The sequence below is a fragment of the Apaloderma vittatum genome, unplaced genomic scaffold, assembly GCF_000703405.1.
Source record: "Apaloderma vittatum isolate BGI_N311 unplaced genomic scaffold, ASM70340v1 scaffold42775, whole genome shotgun sequence".
NCBI lineage: Eukaryota > Metazoa > Chordata > Aves > Trogoniformes > Trogonidae > Apaloderma > Apaloderma vittatum.
Genome location: NW_009717299.1, coordinates 3 through 9,694, shown reverse-complemented (window position 1 = coordinate 9,694; position 9,692 = coordinate 3). Strand labels below are relative to the sequence as shown.

The 9,692-nt window shown below is 43.1% G+C and overlaps 1 protein-coding gene across 1 annotated transcript; it reads right to left on the bottom strand.

Annotated features, from left to right (window-relative positions):
* Positions 1-4,537: 4,537 nt before the first annotated feature.
* Positions 4,538-9,364, bottom strand: COIL (coilin; the record flags this gene model as incomplete). Its single annotated transcript, XM_009869829.1, has 6 exons — positions 4,538-4,739; positions 5,223-5,311; positions 6,054-6,129; positions 6,720-6,767; positions 7,767-7,853; positions 8,182-9,364. Coding segments are annotated over 6 exons (1,573 nt in total), but the record flags the coding sequence as incomplete, so codon positions are not given.
* Positions 9,365-9,692: the final 328 nt, after the last annotated feature.

The window sequence follows — 9,692 nt, the reverse complement described above, 5'->3', positions numbered from 1 at the left end:
GGTGCTGGTGACCGGGACGTGCCCCGCGATGTGCCCGCTGAGCCGGGCCGGGCGCTTTGGGGCAGCCGCGGAGCACCGGGTTGGTCTCTCCAGGTTTGTTCATGAACCAGTCGCAGCTACCGTGGTTGCTTCCCTGCTATTCTCCCTAGTTGGTTGTGGTTTTGTGGGTCCCCTTAAGATAAGTAGGTTATTACAACAAAGAACAAAACTGTTACTACTCAAAACTATAGTGACCAGCGTATCTAACCCATCCCCAGCAGGTGGTCCTGCAGCTTTCCCACAGTGAGTAACTGTTGTGGTGTTGGCCCTGATCATGTAGAAAAGTTCAGTCTTTTTTGAGTGAACTGCACTTAGTTAAAAAGTTGTGGTGTCGTTATGCCCAGGGCCGAGCTGCCACCAGCCCTGGCTGCTTTCCTCTGAGCTGCACTTAGTCTGGCTATTGAAGATTGAATCAGCTGTTGTGGATCCAGTGTTTCTGAAGCATAGAGTTTACTGCACTGTGAATGTGGAAACCCTCTCAAGAGAAGATACTGCCTCAAATTTTCTCTTTTCTTTTTTTTTTTCCCCCTCAGTCTAAAAATTTCTAATAGAAATATGATTAACTGCTCCTGTTATAACTTGTTTGATTCCACATTCTTCCAGTGGCCTCTTCTGCCCTGTCTGCTGGTGTCCCAGGGACTTTCTCGGTGCTCTCCGGTCTCCGCTGACCCTGGCAGCATGAGATGAAACAGAGCAGCCTGGCACAAATCTGTGACAACCCCATCCCAAGAATTTAACCAGCACCTGGTGGGCTGCAGCAGAAGCAGCTGTCTGCTCTCCCCTGAATTTCCAGTGGCCAAAGGGCACCTAGTGTGGAGGACTGTTGATACTCCTTTTAATGTTAAAAAGGTATTAGCGGGCAATTGTGGGGTTTCTCTGTTGGCATTAGTCCTCAGAGACTTCCAAAAATGTTCAGGAATCATATAAAGCACTCAGAAGAGGCAGTGGTGGTTTGTCTATTAGAATTAGTGCTTTGAAATAAATTCCTAGCCAATTATTCTGGAATTAAATTAAATCTGAATGTCATTGCAAACCCATATTATGCAGGTAAAGTTGACTTCTACCTGTGTACTTGACCATTCTTACAGAGCTGTGCTGTGTGTTTGTCTTAGCAGAGATGGGACCAAAGAGCAGCTGTTAATGTTTTACATTTTCAACTTTTTTATAGGCACTTCTTTCTGGGCTTGTCTGGACTAAGCCACTGTCATCTTTCAAAGACTCAGCACCTTGGCTGTATTTTCTGCAGGTCTCATCTGGTATCTGCTGATGCAAAGGTATTTGTCACGAATAAGGTTTTGTGATACTGCTTTGGGTTAACATCAATTTAGGATTCATTAATATTTTTGAGATAGATCACGAGATGAGCAGTTAATCATCAGCTAATTTAACAGAATGAATCAATGGAATTTGTTACAATAAGGAAAGCGACTTAAAGGTTTGAAAATGGCAAGGGTCACCTGAAACTTGTGGCAGGGTTAAACACGGGTGTGGTTTAAATCAAATCACATGTACAGACAGGCAGACAAACGAACAATTCTAGATCAAATTACACACAGAGAGACAGGGAACACACACAAAGTTAACCTATGATTAGAATTTCCCTTGTTGTGAGTTTCCTGAGTTACACATTTATGTGCAGGCATTCATCAACGGACGGTCAGTGCACCTCACAGAATCGGTCAGGCCTTTGAATCCTTGTGAAATTGTCAGCAATCAATCTTTCAGTCCTCATGAAATCCCCCCTGAGAGGAGTCCCAGGAGATCCTCGGTCCCAGAGCCCGCTGCGGAGAGCTCAGAGGGTCTCGGATTTGGATCGCAGTTTATGGGATCTCGAGGTGATCTGCTTTGGTCGGTATTCTCCATTCTGGGCACAATTGTTTCTGAGTCATTCCAGTGGACAATTGGGACAGCAGCTGGCCCAGGTATGGCCAGGGAGTGGCTGGTCACCGCACCTCCCAGCTACTTGGAAGCGAGATAACAGCACTTGTGACTGATACCAGCACAGTGGGTATTTCCCCAAAGCTTACAGGGCTTAGCACCAAGGATCATGCAGGCAGCAGATGACCCAGGTGTGGCCAGAAAGTGACTGATGCCCAACTTGTAACCAAGAAAACAGCACTGGCTACCGAGATAACCGCACAATGGGGCTCATCCTGAGATCTCAGAGCGGCCCTGGAGCGGCTGCAGTACGCAAACACGAGGGGTGAGTACACAACTACACACCCTGATCATTGTAGCCCTTGCGTCTGGAGGAGAATCATAGAATCATAGAATGGCCGAGGCTGGAAGGGACCTTAGAGATCATTTAATCCAACCTCCCTGTCATGGGCAGGGACGCCTCTCAACTAGAACAGGCAACACATGGGGACCGAGCGGGGATGGAACCCCCGACCTTGGTGTTATCAGCACCACGCTCAACTGACTGAGCTAACCAGCCCCAATGTTTAGAGCTCAGAGGAGCAATTTAAGTTCTCCATTGTCAAAGAGGGCTTGAAATTGTTTTGACTAAGCCCAACCACTACTGCTGTCTAAAAACCAACCCTTAACATGAAGAATCACTGAATAATTTTTCTCTTTAAATAGCTACGAAGGTTACTCTGCTTCCTTGCAATTAGCTGAGAACTTCAAGTGGTTCTGAACTAAATCTAACCCTCTGTGCCCAGATATTGTGGATTGAAAGTGTCACTCGGGCTCTGAGCAGGAAGTTAGAAGCACAGCACAAGCTGTTCCTCTCTACCTGTGGCTGAGCAAACATCGAGATGGTTTCACTGATACTCTTTGACTTTTTTAGCATTTCATACTCAAAGTTTAAGTAGGAGTGATTTTCCCAGTGGAAAGTCCAAAGAGTGGACAGTGACTCTGTATTCTTGCAAGTCTGTAGTGACAGCAGCAAACGTCCAGGCGTTTTAAGATCTGGTCAGCAGGTTCTGGCTGCCAGCCTCTAGGTCGTTGTGTCCTCTGGGACATTCCTCGGGGATTTCTGTGCAGGTTTTGTCCTGTTCTGCATTTCTCACCCACTTAGGGCCCCAGCTCGCCGCTGTGTGTGGCTCTGCCCAGAGGGGGACGGGTGTGAGTGGAAGGGCCGTCAGCCAGCCCTTAGGGCTCTATTTACTTACATTGTGCTTGAAACTGTAGTTTCACCCTAACTTGGTAACAATGGATAAATGGAACTCAAGATTTTATCTTCTAAACTTCCTACCTGGGGTATATTTGTTTTCAACACTATCTGTTCATGACAGCCAGAGGGACTCTGTACTCATTTAACTTGTAGCCAAAAGCATACGCAATGGAACAAGAGGTGAATCCTGCTCTAAACTGCTGTGAAACAAAATTTCATAAGAATTCAAAATTAATGATTTCCTGTAGAAAAAAAGTCTTTCCATTAATCCAAACTATCTCAGCACAGCTCCTGCCATGTCTGCAATTTTCTTCTTGCCCAGTTTGCAAGAACGTCTGCACATTAACTGTCCATTTTTCTAAAAAACCCAAATTTTAATATAAAACAGCAACTAAAGAGACCCACAATACACAAATCAGTTTTACTTCCATAAAAATGATTCCTCCACAAACAAGACCTTTTAATGGGGATAATGCAAAGCTGTGCAATATTTTAATGTAATCATGTACTACTCAGACCGCATGTTTGTTAAACCACAACATACTATTTTTCAGGTGTTTGGTGTTATCTAGGGGTTTTTCCCCATGTCTTCTGTTTTAAGAGTCAGCTACCCAGGTCCGGGATTTTCTGAAGTTGTAGGACTTGCCAGGATGCAGGTACCATGTGGGGACGAGGTGCTACGTCAGGGCTAAGGAGCAGAGGCCAGCGCAGGGCACTGCCAGCCCCTGGTGACCCACTCTGCTGCTGGGAGGGAATGAAGAAAGGCAGCACAGGGACTTCGGCACGTGAAGGGCAGAAGGGGTTGCTTTATAACCAACAAGAAAGGTTTTCAGAGCCTACACAGATTAACACGGTGCTACCCAATTTTGCCTGGGATTCATGTTCTATTCCACTGGTTCTGGGCAAAGTTGACATTTACTATTTACGTCTCTCTCAAAACTACAGAAGCTCAAAATCCACACACTTGACACGTTCCGGGAAACCCTGTAAGAAACCTGCAGTTTTATCATGCTCTGCAGTGGCAAAGATGTGCACATCAACAACATTTGTATTTCACTTTTAAATGCTGTTTTTAATTATCCTTACAGCAAGCTACCTCTGTGTGGCAGCTATACGGCTCTAGCCAAACACAGACATTTAAACGGAGTTACTGACAGTACAGGGTTGTATTTCAGCTTTTGGATCAGATTTCATCTTTTTGATCAAACCATTCCAGTTCTGCAGCTTACAGCAGCAGGATATAAAAATTGCTATTAAGGTTCTATTAAGAGAAAAAAACCAAGATATTGGTATTAAATACTTCTTATAATAAACAAAAGTACTCTCATATTACATAAAGACATGTCCTAAGAAAGAACTGTTTTTTAATTTTGGTGTAGTTTCTTCTTAAAACCATTTCTTAAAAATATCCACCAGTGCATGTGCTGCCCTTGAAGGAGAAGGCAGCATTTCACAAAACAAGTCCATACAATTATTTACATTTGTTCACATCTTAGATTGTTCCACTTTCAGTGCTGGATCCGTTAACTGGAGGCTCAATGATCAATCTGGGCTCTATCAGCGCATCCCAACTTTCGGTTATCTGAAAACAAAACACAGAGAGCACTCAGCAGGTACAAGCAGATATAATTTCTCCTACTTTATGCTCTGTCTAGACTCAGACAACCGCACTGCTGAACAAAGATCACAGATCCTTCCTGCGACTCATCACTCTTGATGAACCTCAACCTGCCAGATGTCCTGGGTAAGGAAAGATGCAGGTAAGAAGAACAGCGTGTGAAATGAATAACCTCGTAAGAACTGGTACTCTCTCCAGACACAACCGTGTTTACTGTATTAGCCAAAACAAGTTACACAGGTAGATGAGTGGTTTTGAATCTAGTTAACTGAAGGACATGCCAGAAGTGATTCTTATCTTGTAATTATGCAGATTCTTGCTAGAAAGGAACAATTACATCTGCTTCCATGTATTTCAATCTCACTGAGACTGATGAATGGGGTCACAAAGCAGGACACATCAGCTATGCACAGCTTCTAACAGCTCCAGAACTGGACACCCACGTACCTTTGTGTCCTGAGAAACAGCGTACTCGATCAGTTCTGCTCCATCTGCAGACTGGTAAACCAGATCGAACTTCCCTGGCTCTTTAGCAGCTTAAAAACAAACAACTCCATTAGCTATAAGCAAAAAGGATTAAATGTTTCCCACATTTAGATAGCTAATCAAAATCAGTTTGGCTTGGGGGTTTTTGTTTGTTTTTTTTGAGTTGGATGTTTGGGTTCATAACTGTAACAAAAAATCTGAGGTAGAACTGACCACCACACACTAAAATAAAGGCAAATGTCTAATATAACTGTATGCATGAAAAAGTTAATCAACAATATGCTGCCTAAATTTAAGAATGCTCCTATGATGAGGGTTCATTACTGCTGGCTTAAATGGCAACTGCAGCGTACACATTCACCATCAGAGACATTGACAGCGCGATGTCCCTTTGTCGTTGCCGCTTCCACACCCACTGAAGACAGTGGCTTCACTGATGTCGCTAAGAAGGAATTACTCCGCAATTCCGTAAGATAATTTGAATTTTTTCAGGATGAAACCACCATAGAGATTATTATAGAGATACCACCATAGAGATAATTACCAACTACTTACACTGAGTGGACAAATGTCACTTTGTAAATACCTGTGAGCAGCTTCCATACAACTAGCAAGTGCTGGAACTTCTCCATTTACATACACTTGGGGGAGAAGGAGGGAATAGGGGAGGGGTGTGTCGATGAGGATCCTGAGGAAATTGGAAACACTCCAGAAACATGAAGCACGCCTCGGACCAGCTGTTTTCCAAGTGATGCACATGACAAGAAGCATTTGGTGGCCCAGGGTACGTACCTTGTCCCGCTGAGGAAGAAAGGATCTCAAGCTCGATCTGTTTTTTATCAGCGTTCCAACCGATTATTTTTCCTTCCTTCATAAAGCAACGAGAAGAGAATGAGACAAGATGTACTTCAGCACTGGGTAACTGTTTACAACCACTGCAGTACTCGATCACAGTCAGAGGAAGCAGATCTGTCTGACAAATTTTTCTGTCTCTATGTAACTGCAAAGTACCAAAGCTCAGCAATCTGCAGTTACTGGCATCAATAAACCAAAGTCACTCATTGTCATCATCTTTGTTATTTCAATCAGTACTTATCCAGAAACCAACTTATCTCAAGTAGCTACAACATTTTACTTGCACCAGTTTCAAGTATTTGCCTTAACTTCAAACAGCAACAATTCAAATGCAGCTGTATTTTTGTACTTCAAAGTCTGCATTTTTTTGTCATCTCTAAAATATTAATGATCGTTCATAATGCTTGCATCTTTCTTAAATAACTGCTACACCTTTGATAATTAGTTTTGGATGCTAGAGTTCTCATTTTTACTGCTGCATGAGGATTAGCCCGCAGAGTCAAACTGGATGAGAGGAAAAACTGCACAACCTCAAAATATTTAGGCCTTACCTCACCTATAATAGTTTTGTGAGTGAATTATGGGAGGAAAGAAAAACAGTACCTTGTAGTCTGAAACTTCAGGACTGTAATTTTCCGTTAGTTCCAAGCGCTGTTGAAAGAAATACAAATAAAAAATTACAACCTTTCCCAATCCTTGATGACGCCACCTATACTCGATAGTTTCTTCAGCAAGAGGCAAGTGCAAGAACCAAGTCTCCCGCTCCTGGATCCTGACGTCTTCCCGGACTCGCTGCTCTAGAGGTTCACATTCAGGTCAGGCTGTGAGAGGAGATCAGTGACATGGATCCCAGCCTCCTCAACTGCAGTGATTTCACTTTCATTAACTTTTTTATTTTGCAGTGACGTGTAATTATTATTGCAATTATTTACAATAATATTGTAGAAACACTAGAGAAATAACTTTTAAAATCTATCTATAAAGCATCTATTTTTAATGCTGACTGTTCTTACATGTGGAAAGAGAGGGGTAATATGCTTCTGTCATTCTTATTTAAACATAAACTTTGCCCGTGGTAGAGTGACCCCGTGAACGTGCAGCCAGAAAATTCTATTGTTTCTGAATTGACTTGTGTGCTGGCCAAGAGTCTTGCACAAATGTACGTGGAAATAGGCAGTGGAGGCAACATTTCTTTGTTTGTGTTATACAAATACAGTAAGTCTACAGAAATGCATTTAACTTATGCACATGCTCCAAACCTTAATAAAAATCAGACTTGACAACAAAAGATTTTTTTTTAGAGCCAACAACACAAACTGTAACAGTTCCGTTGTGTGGGAAGCTGTTGGGTTAAACAGGAAGAGAGAAGTGAACACGTTCAGAGATCCCTAAAATATCAGGCACGTGCTGAACGATTTGCTTAGTTTAAATTGAAAGTTTTATAAAAGAGCAAATAAGTAGGATGAAAACTACTTCCTAACGCTTCTATTTCTAAGATAATGGTCCCACAACAAAGTAAAATTTAAGTTCTTCAGTGTAAGCTTTTCATTGTCAGGACTATGCTCTCTGTAGCGTGTCCTGCAAAACTTAGAGCGGCCCAAATTCGACCATTTTAGCCCACTGTCAATCAGTACTTCAGAAGTTCTTTACCTTAAAGGCAATTCTTTCTCCCACTTGTGGTGGAGCAGCCAGAAGAGGTAACATGCTATAGTCTCGCTTGGGGACCTCCACAGGATTCTGTGAAACAAACAGTAAACCCGTTTAATTACTGTATTAATAAAAACAGAAGACAATGTTTATGCTGCATGGATTGTAAAAGTTCTGAAAAGGGTAAAGTATCTGAGCGCATTTTTTTGGAGATATATAATCCAGTCACTTAAATATTGTTTTATAAACACTTCCTTGGGCTGCTACGGAGGTACAGGAAATACCATGTTTACTAAGTTGAGATAACCTTTATCCTACTAATCTTCTTCTGCTTTTACAAATTACTCTCACCCTTTACGCTTTTTATTTCGTTAAAGCTGCAAGAGAAAGGTGGCCTATGGCTGTGTAAGTCACTCACCTGGACAAGAACAGAAGTGTTTGTCACAGCTTCATTTAACGGCCTCTGTTTCGGGCCTTCACTGCTGTAGTTATAGAAGAAGCCCGGGTTTGCTCCTCTCCCACGGCCTTGGCCCCTCATCATCCCACGAAACCCACGGCCCCTAGGTCCTCTCCAGAAGTTATCCTCTCCTGTTCCACGCCCCCTTCCACGACCTGAGCTGGCAAGTGGTCCTTGAATACTGGTTGGCAACTGTTTAGTACCGTTCCTTACTACGGAATTACTCAGTCCAGCATTTGCTGTGGGTTTTTTAATAACAAGCGTTTCTGAATCTGAGCTGTCGGACTCTGAAGAGGAGGTCGTTGCTTTGGGAGCCTTGGTGGCACTGGCTTTTACAGCTGCCGCATTGTTTGGCAGTGACTTTTCCTTTGCACTGTCTCGCGCTGTTGCCGCTTCTTCATCCTCTGTACTCGAGTCAGAATCTGAAGTAGAGGACTGGGATTTTTTAGCATTTTTACTAATCGCAGTCTTAGTGGAATTTTCAGTGTGAGATTTTACAGTCATTTTATCAGAAACACTAGGTTTTGCATCAGAATTTGCAGCAGCTTGGGATTTGTCTTTGAGAAGTGCTGCCTCTACAGGTTTACGAGAAGATTTATTTTGCTTTACATTTAATTCACTGCTGTCACTGTCAGATGACGTGCTGGAGGAATCTGAAGATCTCACACTCTTTTTTCTTAACCGTGTTGTGATTTTTTTTGTGTTATCTTTACCAGAATTTAGAGAAGAGCTCTTACTTGCCTGTTCTAAAGACATCTTTGCTGCAGTGGCTTTTGTCTGCTTTTCATCCTTCTTTTTTGCTGCCAACTGTTTCTCTCTCTCTGTTTTTTTAAGCTTTTTAGATTGGTCAGTAGGACTCTCTTCCTTACCTTCTGTGAGGCTATTTCTTCTGCTAACTTCTTTTCTTTTTCTTTTCTTGTAACTTTTCTGAGAGTCCCAAACATCTACAGAGGATTCTTCCCTACAAGAGGAATACTCAGCATTCTGTTTATTCTTTTTCTTTTCCCTTTTATGACCGTCTTCTTCATTAGAGAATCCTTCCTTCTGCTTTCGTCTATGCCTTTTTTTGCCTTCTTTTGGTGCGTAAGTGAAGCCATCATGTATCTCTTCATAATCATCTGCAGCGATCTCTTCCAATTTTACTCTGCCAAAAAAAAAACCCACAACAAAAAAGCGCCACTGTTAAGCATCATTAGTACCTTTTCTCTATGGTGAGCCGGGGGGGAGTCAAAGGCCGGTACGGGGCGTCAGGGCAGGTGACGGGAGCAGCGGGACAGAGCGGTGAGGGCTCCCCTCAGCCTTCTCCTCTTCAGATTAAACCACCTCAGCCGCTCCTCATAAGATTTATTCTGGAAACCCTTCCCCAGCTTCGCCGTCCTTCTCCGGGCCCTCTCGTCGGTGCCTTTCCCACACTGTGGCGCCCAGGATGGAACACGGTGCTCACGGTGTGGCCTCCCCAGCGCCGAGGCCGG